This window comes from Sminthopsis crassicaudata, chromosome 2, assembly GCF_048593235.1.
Source record: "Sminthopsis crassicaudata isolate SCR6 chromosome 2, ASM4859323v1, whole genome shotgun sequence".
Lineage (NCBI taxonomy): Eukaryota > Metazoa > Chordata > Mammalia > Dasyuromorphia > Dasyuridae > Sminthopsis > Sminthopsis crassicaudata.
The window spans coordinates 442,395,153-442,413,556 of NC_133618.1; the positions used below are offsets into that span (position 1 = coordinate 442,395,153).

Consider the following 18,404-nt stretch of genomic DNA (forward strand, 5'->3'; position numbering starts at 1 on the left):
TCCAAATTCAATTTTTTTTCTCTAAATAGTGTCAAGAATTATTAAAGTGGAAATTTCTCTTGTTTTGAGAAAGAAACTTGATCAAAAGTTCAACTTTCCTCTTCTCTATTCTATTTGCCATATAAGAATTCAGTTGTTCTAGTTGTTCTGACTCTGTGTCCCCACTTAGGTTTTTTGTTTAGTTTAGTTTAGTTTTTTTTTTTTTTTTTGGCAAAGATACAGAGTAATTTGCCATCTCTTTTTCTAATTTAAACAGGCTTCAGTGACTTTACCAGAATCACACAGCTAGAAACTAATTAAAGTCAGACTCAAACTCAGGAATTTGCCTTCCTGACTCTAGGCCTAGCACTCCATCCACTATGGCACCTACTTGCCTACACTGACAGACCTTAATCATCACCTGCCTGGACTATTGCAATAACCTTCTATTAGCTCTCCCTCATATTGACTCACTTTCTCTTACAAATCAGTCCTCATACTGCTACCTTATTAATTTTGGATAAAAATTCCACAGGGGAAGTTACTTGAAGAGGGAAAGGAAAATATTCTAGAATAAAACAAAAACAAAAACAAAAACAAACAAAAAAAAACAACAAAAAACCTTCAGACACAAAGGAAAACAGGAATTGAAGAAGAACTGAAGAAGAAAAAACAGGAATTGTCTGAAGAGACTGATGTAGGTGCTTAGAGACCTCACCAATCAATTTAGATTTTAAAAAGATATCCAGAAGAGGTAGGCAAGGGCCAGGTAACAGAGAAGGAATATAAAAGCCTGGCAGAGTCCTGTAAAAATAGTGTCAAGAGGGTTAAAGCTTGGACTAAGTGGAGGCTGGTGAGGGAAAATAAGGACAATAAAAAAGATGTTTTTTTTTTTTTTTCAAGTTGCATTGAGAGAAAGAGAAAGAGAGAGGATAGAATTGCTATTTGGACTGGTTGGCAGAATGGCAGGATGATAATTGACAACAGAGAAAAGGTGAAGCAGCTCAATTCATATTTTGCTTCTGTTGCCTCTGTCAAGGAGGATGACCTTTGCAGTTGAAATGATAAAATGAAAATGGCTGATGGGGATTTGGTAACCAAGATAGATAAGGGGATAGGATAAGGAGTGTCCAGTTGCCTTGGATAAATGCAGGCCATCAGGTCCTAAAGAAGTGACTATATCTTCAGATACTAAGATAAAGGGCAGATTTGGTTGCCATGTCTTAGATAGACATGCAGATAGCCTTACTAAGATTTTTTTTTTAAACTTTAATTTCTGTCATTGATTTTTGAAGGATTGTGGCATGACATAGAACTGGAGAGTGGCAGATATTGTCTCAACTTGCAAAAAAATTAAGGAATTGACCAAATAATCTGTGCACTATAGAGCTTTACTTTAATTGCTTGGAAATTCTAGAATAGAACATTAAAGAGGTGGTTAATGAACACCTGGAAAAAGAAGCATTGATTCCAAAGAATCAACATGGCTTCATTAAGAACATGTCATGGCCCTCTGAGTCTTATTTATATTTTTTGACTGGGTAACTAAACTGGAAGATCAGGGGGAATACCAGAGGTAAGAGTTTTTGTAGGTTTTAGCAAGGTATTTGATAAAACATTTTATATTGTTCTTGCTGGAGAAATGTGGACTAGCACATAATAGGAATTAAATGAATTTGGAACAGGTTGAATGGCTGGACTGAAAGCAGTCATTGATAGTTCTGTCAGCTTGGCAGGAGGTCTCCAGTGGAATGCCTCAGGAATCTGTGTTTGGCCCTGGGCTGTTAAACATTTTTATTAATAACTTGGATAAAGACATAGATGACATGTTCATAAAATTTGCAGATTACATAAAGCCTGGAAAGTTAGCTAACATATGGGATATTAGAGTCAGGATCACAAAAGATCTTTACAGGCTAGAACTCTGAACTGAATCTATTAAGATGGAATTCAATAGGGATGAAAGTCAAGTCTGGTATTGACATTCTAAAAATCTACTTAAAAAGTACAAAATGAAGAGATGTGGTCATAGAGAAATTTATTAAAAAACAAAAAGATATGGAGTTTTTAGTGCTATAGCAACCAAAAAAGACTAATGTGTTCTTGGAAAACTAGGTGGCACTATAGTGCATAGAGCATTGGGCCTGGAGTCAGGCTTAAATTTGAATCTGACGTCAGATACTTACTAGCTATATGACCCTTGGCAAGTCACTTATCCCGATTTGCCTCAGTTTCCTTATCTGTAAAATGAGCTGAAGAATGAAATAACAAACCATTCCTGTATCTTTCTCAAGAAAATCCTCAGTGGAGTCATCAAGAGTCATATATAATTGAAAAATAACAAAGACCTCTTTAATGTTCCATTCTAGGATTTCCAAGTGATTAAAGTAGAGCTCAGTGATCTATAGTATATAGACTATTTGGTTAGTTCCTTGTATTAGATTATGAAGTCAGGCGCTACAAAGTTTTAGTTGTCTGTGTGGCTCCCTAAGCACCTAACACAGTGCTGTGTACAGAGTAAGCATTTAAAATATGTTTGGTGAGATGGAAAGGAACAAAAGTGGGAGTCACAAATACCTGAGTTCAATTCCTGATTTGGATGTATCCTGACCATATAACCTGTGCTTGCTTCACCAAGATTATAAGTTGAAGAATCTTGCCTGCAAGAGTGTAGGAAGTGTTTCCTCCTTTGGGAGTTCTCTATTTCAATAAAGTTCCATCCTGATCTCTCTTTGATAGGGAAATGTGGTATAGTTGCTGGAGTACTCTAATAGTAATATTTTGTCCCTGTGAATCTCTTAACCTTCCCCAGCCTCAGTGTCATTATATTAAACATATAAAAACATTAGCTTTACCCATGCCGGGGGCTATTGTGAGGAATGTGCTGACTTCAAACACTAAACAAATGTAAAGATGAGCTATAGTATCATAATGAATAAAAGAAAAGGGGGACTCAGGACATTAAGACATAAGAAGCAATTTCTGGAGGGAAGGGAGAAAGAGAATAAGCATTTATTAAGTATCTACAATGGGCTAAAATATGCTTTACAAATGTTTTTTCATTAGGTTCTCACAATAAGAAAGTGTTATTATTTTGTCTATTTTACAGTTGAGGAAACTGAGACAAACAGAACTTATTTGTCCTAGGTCAATTCAGGTAGGAAATGTTTGAGGTCATTTGAAATTCAGGTCTTTCTGACTCCATTCCCAGTGCTATATCTATAGGACTCTATCCACAATGCTATGTAGCTTCTTCAGGATAGCTGAATTCCTAAGACTATCTCCATCATGAGAAGGAGAACTGAAGGAGGGTTCTGATCCAGAACTCAAAGTTCTGATTCTTAGGGCATTCCTTCCACATCCTCTTTTACCATTCCCACCTTCCAGCAATGGCAGAAATGTTCACCTGGCTGATTGTGGAGGGTATAGAATAGAAACAGTGCCTAAAATGCAGACAGCAACAGGGACTTGCAGACCCACTTGGGCCAGGCAAAGGAGACTATGGAATCATAAATGGCTCCTGGCAGAGCTCAGTATGTGTGGATGCCTGGAAGAATCTTCCCTCTGGACAAAAAACAGTGTGGCTTTGATGAGCCAGTTGACTGTTGTGGCATCCAGCCAAGTGATCATTTTCTCTTGGGGAAAATTGTCTCCAGAGAACAGTGTCTGAAGGTCAAGTTGAGTAGTGCTTTTCTAGAGGCAATTTCCTGACCTTATGAAAGGCCCTATAATTTTCTTTTTCAAATTTAGACATTTGTGTAATAGAAATTATCCTGAAGCTCAAGTAAAAATAATTTCTATTTCTATAGTGCTTTAAGGCAAACATGGTATTTTCCTCAAATAAGCCTTTGAAATAGAGATTTTGTAAGTATTATCCCCATTTTACAGAGAAGGAAATGGTGACTCAGAAAAGGAAGAAATACTTGTCCAGGAACTAGGTCTAAGTATTGGAGCAGCAATATTATAGTACATGGAATCCTCACTTCTTTTTGATCCTCCTATACTTTGCTTTCAGTAATTTATTGAAAGAAAATGAATTCTAGACATGCAAACTCTGTAAGAAATAAAACAAAGAGATTAATTTTCTTGGAGAAAACTTAATTTGATATATGTAACATTTTTTATCATGATAAAGTTGTTTTCATCCCAACCATATTTTTTCTTCACTTAGCACTAATACTTTTGGAATATTTCAGTGAAATTATATAGTTATTTATCAATTATTTCCTTCACCCCTTTGACAAGCTTTTTGGGACCTTTTATGGGGGAGTTATAACCTAGTTTGGCAGCCCTAGAGCCATGAGTAGATTGAGGAAGATTCATACTTACATTCTGCCTCAGACACATAATAGCTATGTGAATATGTATAATTCACTCAATTTTCCCTTCCCTTTCTCTTCACCTTCCCTTTTCTCCCCTTCTCTTCCTTTTTTCTTCTCTTCTTTCATTTCTTTTCCAACTAAGTTTAAGTGATTTGCCCAAGATCATAAAGATAATAAGTATCTGAGGCTGGATTTGAACTTAGGTCCTTTTGACTTCAGGATTGGTGCTCTATTCACTGCACCATCCTCCTTCCCCCCTCCTTGTTTTTTTAATCTACAAAATGGTGATGGTACCTATTTCACAGGGTTGTGATGAGTATCAAGTGATAGTATGTGAGAGGAGTGGGGATAAATGGTTGAAGATGGGAAAAAGAAAGAAACAAGCATTTATTAAGCATCAACTATGTGCTGAACATTTAAATGTATAATTAGGCATTTATTAAGTATCTACTATATGCTGAAGCACTTCAAATACGTAATAAATTTATATATGTACATGTGATCAATTATTATCTTCTATTTCCAATCCTAGTGACTTTTCCACTTACAGTATGTTACCTTTTTAATATTAGTAATAAAAAGTAGCTTTTATGTATCATTTGCAGAATACTTTATAAATATTATTTCATTTTGTCTTCAAAGCAACCCTGGAAGGTATATATTATTGTGTATTATCATTATCCTTATTTTACAGATGAGGAAACTGAGGCATAGAGAAGTTAAGTTATTTGCAGGATCAAAAAGCTGGGAAGTGTCTGAAGACAGGTTTGAACTTAGAGCTTCCTGACTTCCATGCCCAGTGTTCTTCCCACAGCATCACTGCAAAGCCAAGGAGTCAAGAGATGGCGTGTTATAGATAAGGAAGGAATAGCCTGCGTTTCTAGACTACAGTTTTTTTGGAAGTGAAGCGAAATATAAAAAATGAAAAAGGTAGGAAGGAGCCAGGTTGTGAAGGTCTTTAAAAGTCAAGCAGAATTATCTATTTCATTCTGGAATAGGAAACCTCTGAAGTTTTGGTCATTTTAGGCAAGCCCTCCTCTAGAGCAGATTGTAATTACTTTACCTTTCAGTTTATTTCATGATTATGGTCAGTATGTTTAGACCGTATGTAAAGAAAATCTTTTTAAACATGTAGAGTCACTCCATAGTGGAATGGTCTGGCTCAGGAGGTCTTAGGTTCCTTTTTCATGGCAAGTCTCAAGCAAAGTAGAAGAGAAATCATCAGAAATAGTGTGGAAGACATTCATTTTGAACAAAATGGCCACTAAGATCCTTCTACTTTTGCAGTCCTATTATTTTCATTCATTTATTTTTTTAAAAAAGGGAAAAGAAAAAAAAAATTGCAATGTGCACAGCAGAACATGAGAGAATTGAAAAATAAAGCAATAAATTTTCATTTCAAGAAAGCCTATAATAAAAAAAAACTACATATTTTATTCAGAGATGTCTATTTTTTCTTTTTTCCTTTGCTTCCTTTTAGATTTTCTTTTGTTTTCTGCAACACACTTTTTACTTTATTCTTTTTTTCCTTCCTCCTCCCCCATAAAGGCTGCAATTAAGCATATATATATATGTGTATATATATATACACACATATACATATGTGTGTATATATATACACATATATATGCTTATATATATGTGTTTATGTACACATAAACATATATACACATATGTGCATAGATATCTATAATCATACACATATACATTCATATGCATCTATGTTTGTTTGTTCTGAAGGTAGATAACATCTTCCTTCATATGTCCAAATCTTTCCATGTTTTTCTGATTTTACCAACTCATCATTTCCTACACCACAGCAATATTTCAATCTTATACTGTCTAGTTATTTACATAGTCTAAAAGCAGTATTGATTAATATGGCTGACATATAGTGTAGTTCCTTATTTTTCTCTTTTGATTAAATCTATTTTAACTTTAACTTTGTCTGAGATCATGATTACTACCCCTGCTTTTTTACATAATAAATTCTATTTTTGATCATTATTTTATATTTTTGTGTATCTCTTATTTCCTGGCTTTCCTAACTCCCCTTCATTACTTCTCCCACTACCTTGCCTTCCTCTTACTTAAACCCCACTGCCTCTCCCTCCCTTATCTTCTCCCTTCACCCTTCCCCTTGCCCTCAGAAATTCTATTATTTTTGTCTGAGGATAAAGGTTATTATTAATTTGGGGATAAGGTGGGAGTAACCAGGGAAGACTTGTTTCATGGAGAATGTAATAGAATTTGAGTCATGTTTAATTAGATAGATTAAAAAAATAAGTAAAAGATAAGTAAAATAGTAAGTAAACAGGAACAGGCAGAATTTGCTAGTTATAACAACAGTCAGAAAAGAAATATAGAAGTTAGTTGGTATGTGTCATATTTGAGAGACAAAGTGCAGACATGTTTAGCAGGAGCATAGAGTGCTTAGGGCACTCGTTGCATAGGGCAGTGACATGAGATAAAGGAAGAAGGGTAGAATCATGCAAGATTTTAGGATTCCAGACAGAATAGTTTGAATTTTCCTTAGTGGATACTAGGGAGCCACTGAAAATTTTTAGCAGAGGATTACCATGATCAGATATTTTGGAAAGGTTATTATTATTATTATCATTATCATTATTATTATTATTATTATTGGCATTGATATGCATGAAAGTTGGATTGTAACTAGAAAAAAGTAAAAATGGAAAGATCTTTCAGGAAATTCTCATAGAAGTCCAGACAAGAGGATTAGGGGAGTGAGAAATGTTGTTGGAGGCTGAATCAATGGTAGTTGGTAACTAATTAGATTTAAGAAGTGATGTAGAAAGCAGAGCCAAGATTAACTGCAAGACTTTGAACATGGGAGAAAGAGTGGAATGGTGGGTGGTGCCTCTGGCAGAAATAATGATCAGAAAGAACTGCTGTCTGGGAGGAGGTAAAAAGAGTATGGTTTGGGAGAATATCTCATCATCTTTATGATGCTCAATTCACTTGCAGAGCACAAATATTTGTGATCTACTCAGAACTCAATGACTGATTTCATTTTTCCTACTCAGATTATCAAACCATATCCTCAGATTCTTTTTTCTTTCCCAATCAGATGTCCCACCTTTCTTTATTCCCTTTATAGAATGAGCCTTTCCAAGATCTCATCATTACAATTATGGAATATCAATTTTTTTTTATGTAGTCAATTTCTACCAATTGTAACAGAATTTTTTTCACTTGTTAATGCAGACTCTTAAATTCATTTCTCCTGTAGGCAACTAACTACTGGGGCAAAATGTCACAATTTCCTAAGGGAATTACTTGTGTCTGCCTTAAAGTGGTATAGGTAATAGGTTAGCAGGTACCAGAGGTACCTTGAAATAGTCAGGAAAGGAATCTGTAAACATACTAGAGCAAAGAAATTGATATTTGAAAGAGTCCAGGATCTCAACTCTGAAGAGCAGATTAATGTTTACCTTTGCAGGTCTGTAGAATTTACAGGTGGAAAGAACATTAGATACCATGAGATCTAACTTTCTTGCTTTTAGAAAATGAGAAAACAATGGCCCCAGAAAAAATGGACTCACTCAAATTATATAAACAGGAAGTAATAAAACCAGAATTCAAACTCACATCACCCAGCTCCAAAGTTTTTAACTACATCTCTTAAATAAAGGTCAGGATGCAGAAGGCTGCTGAAAAGATCATTAATATCAGATCCCATTAATCAGACCTCATTATTTGGGGGAAATGAACAATAGAAAGAACTCTGTATTGCTATACAAAGAGTACAAGGTTTGGAGTTGAGGGATCTGAATTTAAATCCTATCTCTGATACTTGTGACCTGTGTATATGACCTTGGAGAAGTTACTCTGCTTGGGCCTCAGTTTTCTTATTTAAAAAATACCTCATATTTTTGTTATGAAAATCAAATGAGATAATATGCAAATTACTTTGCAAATGTTAAAGCACTATAAAAATGTCAATTATCCTCATTGTGATGATTATTTCTTTGTTTAAAAGTGTTGATCTTGAGGGAGATAAAAATAGGGAGAAAGTGAATCATTGGTTGTTTTGGTTACATTCGAGTTAATGATATTTGAATTCAGACATTGTTCTCCACTTCTTGTACCTCCAGGGCTAGACTTATACTTCAGAACAGATCTATTTAGGGAATCATAATGTAGTAGAGGCCAGCCCTTGGAGCATGTTTGGCAGTAGACCTGGACCCTGTCAACTTCCAGTGAAATGTTATTATAGCTGGGGCACCTTCCTTAGAATTCAGTTCCTGACCTTCTGGGACAAAATTTGGCACTTTGGAATGATGCAGCAAACCCTCAATGTTCCTTTGGCTTTCACATGTCCACTTCATGACAGTGCCCTAGACCTTGTCAGGGAAGATTCACTATTGAACAAGGAAATGCCTGCACTCCAATTTTAAAAAGGAGTGACTTGCATTTTTGGCTCTCTTCTTTCTCTCTGAATCAAGGAGCACGGAGCTGTCTCTCCCTGGGACGTATGGTGAGAAGTTAGGGAAGGTGCCAAAAATGGCCAAGCGCAGACAATGAGCTATTCTTCCAGGTTCAATGGCCAAAGAGTAAAAATCCTTTGCTGTTAGGCACACATGTTTCTGGACTTCAGCCCCTGCCAGACACAGGTTTTTTAGGCAGTAGCCAGAACCCAGCCTATTTCTGCACTTTCTCTTTTATGGTCATTTTTATTATACAGTCCCAGAGCAAGAGCATATAGAGACCTCAGAAGCCGGATAGTGCAATTCTTTTATTTTTCAGATGAGGGACAAGGAAGTCCAATGATTTATTTAAGGTCACATAGGTCTGAAGTGCTGACTCCAGAGCCATGCTGTCCTTACTCTGCCATATCCAGACAATTGCCTTTAGTCTGTGGCTTCTGAAGCATTGTGTTAATTTGTCATTTGTACTTGTGATGGTATTGTTTCCATTTTCAGAAGAGCTAACCTCTCTGTAGTCTGGAAAGCCCAAGAGTGTTCTGTCATCTTTGTACGATGCTCCTGCTTTGGATTATTGTAGGAGTATAGAGAGAACACATTCGCTTGATTGCTTTTTTCTCAAGTTTCATCTGTACAAACCATTAATGTGAGCTTTTGCTCAATTGATATGTTTATAGTTTTGATCTCACTTTTGGTTAGAGTGATTCATCATCCATCATCATGGAAAAGTTTTTTTTTTTTTTAAATAGATCTTTTGATCATCAAGACTTCCTCCCATCTACCCTTTTCTCAGCTCCCTTTACCCATTATTTCCTCAAGATCCTCTTGACACATTGAATCATTGTGTCTTCATTAATTTTTTTTTCTATTTGACTTTTATTGACCAAGAAAATAGGTCCGCCTGAATTTTTTTTTGCACTATGTCCTATAGCTGAAGTGCCTTTCTCAAATAGCTAGAAAATCATCAAACTCCCTTTTATCCATGCTTTGTTCCAGAAGAGCTACCTGAGTAGATGCTTTTCAAACTTTGCACAGGTTTTCTACTATACTTGGAAGGCACTTCTTCCTTACTTCCATACCTGAGAATCCCTAGCTTACTACAAGCCTTGGTTCAAATGTCATTTCTTTCATGGACACTTTCTTTTTTCTTTTCTTTTCTTTTTTTTGTTATAGCTTTTTTTCCCCAAAATATATACAAAGATAGTTTTCAACATTCACCCTTGCAAAACCTTGTGTTCCAAATTTTTCTCCCTTCCTACAACTTCCCTCCCTTAGACAGCAAATAATACAATACAGGTTAAACATGTGTAATTCTTCTAACCATATTAACACATTTATCATGATACATAAGAAAAGTCAGATCAAAAAGGGAAAAAAAATGAGAAAGAAAAAAAGCAAACAACAACAAACAGGTGAAACTACTATATTGTGATCCACATTCAGTCCCTTTTATCTGGGTGCAGATGGCTCTCTCGATCATGTCTATTGGAACTGGCCTGAATCACCTCATTGTTGAAAAGAGCCAAGTACATCAGAGTTGATCATCACATAATCTTGTTGCTGCTATGTACAATGTTCTCTTGGTTCTACTAACTTCACTTAGCATCAGTTCATGGTTTTTCCAAAATCATCCTGCTGATAGTTTCTTATAGAGCAATAATATTCTATAACATTTATATACCATAACTTATTCAGCCATTCCCCAACTGATGTGCATCCACTCAATTACCTTGACATTACAAAAAGGGCTGGTATAAACATTTTTACATATGTGTCTCCTTTTCCCCTTTTTATGATCTCTTTGGAATATAAATCCAGTAGAGATGCTGCTGGGCCAAAGGATATACATAGTTTGATAGCCTTTTGGGCATAGTTTCAAACTGCTCTCCAGAATGGTTGGATTAATTCATAGTTTCACCAACAATGTATTAGTGTCCCAGTTATCTCATATCCCTTCCAATATTTATCATTATCTTTTCTTGCCATCTTAGCCAATCTGAGAGGTATATAGTCGTACCTCAGAGTTAATTTGAATTTCTCTAATTGATAGTTATTTAGAGCATTTTTTTCATATGAATAAAAGTGATTTTAATTTCTTTCATCTGAAAATTTTCTGTTCATATTTTTTGGCCATTTATCAATTGGAAAATGACTTGTATTCTTATAAGTTTGAGTCAATTCTGTATATATTTTAGAAGTAAGGCCTTTATCAGAGCTTTTGGATATAAAAATTTTTCATGAACTCTTTCTTAACCATTCCATCTGAACCTTTAATAATTAATTGATGCATTGAATAGAGGAAGGGTAGAATTGGGAAGATCTGAGTCTAAATTCATCCTGGGTAGGTCACTTAATTTTTGTCTAAATTTCCTCATCTGTGAAATGAAGATAATAGCAATACCTACCTGCCAGGATTGTTGTGAAGTTCAGATGAGATAATAATTGTATAGTGCTTAGCACAGTGTCTGCCCCATAGTAAGCACTATATAAAATTAGCTATTATTATTGTTGTTGTTGTTACACATACTTTGTATTTTTCATGGTGCCTTTCATACTGTTAGGTGCAAGGTAGATGCTTAATAAGAACTTGTCAGAATTAATATGATTAAATTTTTGCAAATGCATAAATTTTAAGGGATTTAGAATTCAATAAAAGATTCTAGACCTGTGACTTCATGGGTATAGGAAATTCTTGGTATGAAAACTATCTCCACCAATGCAGATCTTAAATACTGCATCCTGAATATTACTTACAGTGTTAGAGAGCTGCCCAGAAGGCCAAAATAAAAATAATATCACTACCAACAATAGCGGTAGTAGCAGCAGCTGTATCAATAGGAGCAGTAATATTTGTAAAATTCTTTAAAGTCCATAAAATACTTGACAAATAGTATCTCATTTAAATTTCACTTAACTTTGTATGGAAAGTGCTATTATTATCCTCATTCTATAGAATTGAGGCAGAGAGTGCTTAAGTGACTTTCCCAGGATCATACAACTAGTAAAGGCTTGAGGCAGAATCTGAACTCAGATCCTTGTGACCCTAAGACTTTCTCCCCACTATGCCAGTTAGCTGGCTCAAAGATCTTTGTCCCTATGGTTATGTACCTGGAATGTGGGAGAGGTAGAATTAGAACCCAAGCTTCCTGACTCTAAGGCGGTCCGCATCCACTTTGCCCTGATGCCTCCTGCTATTAATGGGAGAGGCCTTAAAACTTAGGGGGGAAATGAACAGACTATCTTACATGTTGATTATAAGACATTTAAATTCATTTTAAATTTAATTCCCCCCAGAAAACAGTCCTTTGTAAGCATCTGTTTCGCCAGGGCCATATTGCAAGAGGCAATTATAATGTCCGTAGTTGCATTCATTGCTCATGCTTAGAATGAGTGATTGCTGCTTAACTTCCCAAGATCCAAGATTGAAATCAATGAAACTTGTCTTATTAATGACAATGTTTTTATTAAAAAAAATAAGAGATTTAAAACAAGGCGACTTCAGCTCCTTTTCAGGTGTTTCCAGAGCTAATATAAAAACCTCATTTGCCTGCATTTTTTCCCTTTCACAGAATTTAAGATACCTTGCTACAGATAAGGTAACAAAGAGCCAGAAGTAATGAATAGAATCATCGATATATTTATTCATATTTCTTTTGTCCTCAGGTGGTTGCTCATTTGATGAACACTACAGCAGCTGTGGCTACAGTGTTGCTCTGGGGACCAATGGATTTACCTGGGAGCAAATTAATACTTGGGAAAAGCCAATGTTGGATCCTGCTGTGCCCACAGGTATGTGCGTGACCAAAGGGACAAAATCAGTTGTTCATTTTGGTGTGTCTATAGACTGTGCTACACGGTTTCAGGATATAGGAGCTCTGGTAAGAGTAGAACCATAGAGAAGAGAAAGGATTTCTGAGGTCATGTAATGCTGTTCATATATCTTCTGTAGTGCTTATTACTCTGACTGGGAGGATCCAGCCAAGGTGAATGCCAGCCCTACCCTGATTGTGGAAAGGCCAAAGGAACACTGCCTGGTTCTGGCTTCTTAAATGCTGAGCTCAACTTCTGAGGCTAGAGACCCAGGTGTGTGCCTGGCTGTATGCCTAGATTGTGGAGTGCCTCTGGATCAGCTCACTGAACAAATGTAGCTAAGACAATACTAATGACAGTCTTGGAGGATAGCCATTTATTCAAATAAAGGAGTTTTTTTTTTTTTTTTTTTTTTTTTTTTTTTTTTAACCACAGGTTATTGCTGTAGTAGTATTTATACTGTTGAGTGAGCTCTGGATTTGGAGTTAGGATCTGGATTCAGATCTCAGCTTTGCCACTGATGTACTATCAATAGCACCTTATACAATCCAGTGGTTAGAGTGCTGGATTTGGAGTCAGGAAAATCTGAATTCAAATTCAGTCTCAGACAATGTGTGACTCTGCCATTTTACCATGTTTGCCTCAGTTTCCTCATCTGTAGAATGAACTGGAGAAGGAAATGGCCAATTACCCCAATATCTTTGCCAATAAAACTCCAAATGGGATCATGAAGAGTCAACAAGAACAATAAATTGCACTATAGGCAAGTCACTCTGTGGGCCTCACTTATAAAATAGAAACTAATGTTTCCAATTATAATACTAGGACCATCCCTGGTTGTGGACATTATAATAAGGCAACATATATCTTTTTTTTTTTTTTTTTTTTAACAAAAAACTTTTTTGAGGCATTGGGGTTAAATGACTTGCCCAAAGACACTCAGCTAGCAAACATTAAGTGTTGGAGGCCAGATTTAAACTCAGCCCTCCTGACTCCAAGGCTGGTACTCATCCACTACATCATCTAGCTGCTCCAGATAAAATATATCTTAATTTTAGAAATAATTTTCTAACTGTTCAACAATAGAGTTGCCTTAGAAAGAAGGAAATTTATCCTCCCTAGAGAAGTTCAAGTAAAAGCTGCAGGGTACACTGTCAGGGATGCTTTAAAGGAAATTTTTATATGAGATTGGAGTTGCTAATAAATAACTGCTATGGTTTCTTCCATCCCCGAAGTACTATGATTCTATGAGTACAGAGGGAAAAGAGGTCAAAACTATATATATGTTATTTATCATATGTTACAATTCCTTCCTGAAGTATGAATTCCCCTCTATGGTCCTCCTTGTCAAATGGTCATCCTGCCTTCTCATTGATAGTGAAAAGAAGCTTAGTACTACGTGAGATTTATTACTCAAATGCTCATATTAAATTGCAAAGAAAAGACAATATACGTCATCCTTTCAGAGGTAGATGCTTTGCTGATCTTTATTCCTTTAGCTTATGGGAGCAGTCATCCCAGATCTTTCTCTCTCATTGAAATATCCCCAAGCCTCCCGTCAAATTACCCTGTTTTCATCCCCTGTAGCCTATTCCAAAGTACTATTAAGGCTTTCCTGTTGGAGGAGCTTATATATCCTCCACTGCTTTTTATGGCATCAGAATTATTTTTAAGCCTTTGTAGAGACCAATGCCATTCCAGTTAGTTTATGTTGGTCTTTATGATACCACATTCTGAAGGGCATTTTCTGGCATTTTCCATCTCTTTCTCTTCCTGGTATTGGCATTCTACTACTAACTATTCCTTGCCTGAAACTCAATGCAAGGGGGAATTTTTTTGAAGGGGTTGGAACTAGATAAGAGAGGAGTTTCTTAGGTAGAACTAATCAGGGATATGATGAGGAAATCAGGTGGAAGGAGGGAAGGCAGTAGAAGAGGCCTGGTGAGTTACTCAGGAGGTGATAATAGGATGTTTCTCTTTTCCTTGAGGAAATTTTCACAACAGGAGGGAAAATGCCACAATGAGGTAAAGAGCCCTGGAAAGGACACAGGTGATGGTAATTATCAGGAGTTCAAAGAATGGGAGTCATCTTTCTTCATGTTCTTGTACATATCCCCAAATCTGGTTTTATCAGAATTCTTGTGATTAAATCATCTGTTTAAATCACAGAGAATGGCAAAGGCTATAAGGATGGAGACCTGAAACCCTATCTGGCTCCTCCATCTGTCCAAAGAAGGTCATAGATTTAGATCTGGAAGGGACCTTAGAAACTTAGTTCCTCATTTGGCAGATGAGAAAAATGAAATTCAGAGAGATTTAACTACTTGCCTAAAGTTCCACAGATAGTGACAGAATCAGAATTTTAATCCTGGTTTTCCAACTCTAATCCCATTGCACCTTTCCACTATTATCATGTTGCTCCCAAGTTACTGTCAGGAAGTCAATAAGAGTCCTTTAAATTGAAAGGTGTTTAACAGGGAAGGATAATTATGTTCTTAAGTGACTCTAACAGTAAGAATCTTTCCTGGCCCTTAGTCCCTCATTCAAGCATGATATAAAGCTTCCTTGCCCAGTTTGCCTTCATTACTTCTTTATCATACTGACTGACCCAGGAGAGTGATTTTGAGACTATAATCCTCAACCAATTCCTTTGACTGATAGGATTCCTGAGTTTTGGCAAGGCCAAGGGAGTCAGCATGGGAAGATTGGGAAGGAGAGTGGTAGAATACAAGAACCAAAAATTATAGGAACCCATCTTTTTTTCTCCTGTAGGCTTAACTAATAATAACCCCTTGCAGAGAGAATTAATTCTTGATTCTAGCCTTAATTATCTAAGTCCTTTATTATATGAAAGTGACATTTCATAAATAGTGGCTTGCACTAATATGATCTTCTGAGTTTTTGCTAAATGGAGACATTTGATAACGATCATTAAATTAGTCTGTCCTGTGGATCATAGCAGCTGGGAATTCTGTTTATGAAAAAAAAAATCAGAGAATTAATTCAAAGTAATTTGAATCATTTGTTCTTATCAGAATTTGTGTGTGTGTGTGTGTGTGTGTGTGTGCGTGTGTGTGTGTGTGTGTGTGAGAGAGAGAGAGAGAGAGAGAGAGAGAGAGAGAGAGAGAGAGAGAGAGAGAGAGAGAGAGAGACAGAGAGACAGAGAGAGACAGAGAGAGAGGGAGAGAGAGAGGGAGAGAGAGAGAGAGAGAGAGAGAGGGAGAGAGAGAGAGAGAGAGAGAGAGAGAGAGAGAGAGAGAGAGAGAGAGAGAGAGAGAGAGAGAGAGAGAGAGAGAGAGAGAGAGAGAGAGAGAGAGAGAGAGAGAGAGAAAGTGAAAATATATGAAGAAGCTTTTTGGCTCCACTCAAGTGAAATCAGCTTAAGTCTTTTCAAGGTTCCTTTAAGTATTAAAAAATATTCACTTTTAAAAGGATATAAGACCCTTTAGAAAATAGCACTATATCCCCTAAAAGGATAAATGGTCAAATAATATGAACAGACTTCTCAAAAGAATTGCAAACTATCAACAATCTTATGAAAGATTGCTCTGAATCATGCCTAATTAATTAGAGAAATGCAAATCAAAACAACTCTGTGGTTTCATTTCACACCCAGTACATTGACAAAGATGATAAAAGATGACAAAAGCATATTTATTACAAAGGTTTGGTTTTTTCTTTTCTCTTTTCTCATAGAGCGAGAAGTGGGAGAGAAAAATGCTTGTTAATTGAAAAAATGACTTAAAAATGAACAAACAAAATGGATTAATGCTTTTCACCATTGAAAAAGCATCAGTGTTGGAAGGACTCTAGGAAGTCATGCACAATGCCCACCAACTCCAAGTTGGGGTTTCTCCTGCCAGAATCCCACTTCTACACTGGGAGCTGGAATTATTCAATGAAAATGACGAAATGTGCACATGCCTTGGGACCCAGAGATAACCAATATTAGGCGTATTCTCCAAGAGGTCAAAGATGGCTCACTTAGGGTCTGAGGGCACATTTAAACTCAGGAAGATGAGTAGTCCTTACTCCAGGTCTAGTGCTCTGTGCACTATGGCTCCACCTAGCGATCTTTTTTGTAGTAATAAAACTGGAAATAAAATAGATACCCATTGATTGGGGAATGGCTAAATAAATTGCAGGGCAGGGAGCACAGTAGAATATAATTTTATTGTAAGGAATGAGGAAGATGAAGAATACAGGGAGAAATGGAAAGACCTATTAACTGATTCAAAGTCAAGTAATTAGAAGCAGGAAAGTAATATAAACAATGACTGTAACCATGTAAATAGAACAACACTATAAAAGAAGCTAATTGATGTTATTATAATGACCAAGAATAGTCACAAAGATAAATCAGAAGAATGGACCTACTTCCCCTCTTTCTTTGCAAAGACAGATTACTATGAGGAACAATGGATACATGTTATTGTATCCATTGCTGATTGCTGGTTACTTTTGCTAAACAGCTCAACCACTTTTCCCTCTTCTATTTTTTCATTTTTTGTAATGAAGTATAGCTCTCTGGGGGAGGAGGGAAGATATATTGAGAAATGTAGGTGATGTAAAAATAAGATATCAATAACATTTTTTAAAATGACTTGTATGGGTGAGTAACAATATATACAATGTTAAACTTGACTGACATGCTGGTTACTTTTGCTAAAGAGTTGAACTACTTAGCTTCTTTTTTTCATTCTTTGTAATGAGGAATAGCTCTCTGGGGGGAGAAGGGAAGATATATTGAAAAATGTAGGTGATGTAAAAACAAGATATCAATAACATTTTTTTTAAATGACTTGAGAAACGTAGCATCTGATGCAGCTAGTGAGCCATAGCTGTTATTGGAGGTTGTGGTGACAGGTCAGGTCAGGGAGACCGTTTTAAGTCACAAAAATGCCAAACTTGGAAGAGGCCTTTGAGTTCAACATGTTCAGCTACCTCATTTTAAGGAAAATAAAACTCAGATCTAAAGTAAGTATTGTATCTGTCTTTGCCCAGCTTGGCAAATTGGTATTCTCCCTGTTCAGGTTTTTTAAATTGCTAAATACACCTGTTTTAAAATAAAAATCACTGTCAAAGTTTTGAATTTACAGCAAATTTATTCCTCTTCAACTGACTCTTAGGCATTGCTCTCCAATATGATAGAAGCTCAATTAGAGCAACTTCCATAAGCATACATTGATGAGTCTGTTGTAATGCAGTGCGTAATGTTCTGGTTAGCTTTCTGGAGGTCTTGGGACCAGCCTTCCTTTCAGTACAGTAATCACCATGAGAATAGCCAGGGATAAAGCCCAAATTCTTTATTGTCTCCTTCACAGTCTGTCTCCTGGCCTGGGACTGGGTTAGCTTTTTGGAGGCCCTCCAGAATTTAACACTTTGTTTAAATCACTCATACTGAGCCTTAAGTATATTTCTCCAAAGTTCCTGCCTTTTACAGCAATGTACTTGAAAAATAAACTAATTTTGAATAAAATTATAGTTTTATAACTAGAAGGGAACTTTGAGATCTAGTCCAGTGTCCTCACTTCAGTGATGAGGAAACTGAATTCTCACCCTAGGTCACCTAGATACTTAGCAGCAAGACCAGCATGCGAATATATTTTTTGACTTCAAATCCAGGATTGTCTTTCCAGTCTACCATACTTCATATTCCTCTGTTCTATAGATCACAGAGTTATTATAAAGTAGGTATTGTGCCTGCAACATATGTGTGTAGTTATGTGTGTATGAGTAGGAGATATATATATATATATATATATATATATATATATATATATATATATATATATATATATATATATATATATATATATATATATACATAGTATTTTTCCATTCA

At 36.1% G+C, this 18,404-nt stretch overlaps 1 protein-coding gene across 10 annotated transcripts in view; it reads left to right on the top strand.

The window, feature by feature from the left end:
- Window positions 1–18,404, top strand: part of PTPRT (protein tyrosine phosphatase receptor type T) — a 1,285,960-nt gene that overhangs the window by 348,757 nt on the left and 918,799 nt on the right. For 9 of the 10 annotated variants that reach the window (XM_074292616.1, XM_074292619.1, XM_074292617.1 and 6 more), the window contains exon 2: window positions 12,413–12,538. In XM_074292616.1, coding sequence (XP_074148717.1) covers window positions 12,413–12,538 — 126 coding nt within the window. Of the gene's footprint in view, window positions 1–12,412; window positions 12,539–18,404 lie in introns of those variants that run through there. The other variant, XM_074292624.1, reaches the window with a different exon arrangement.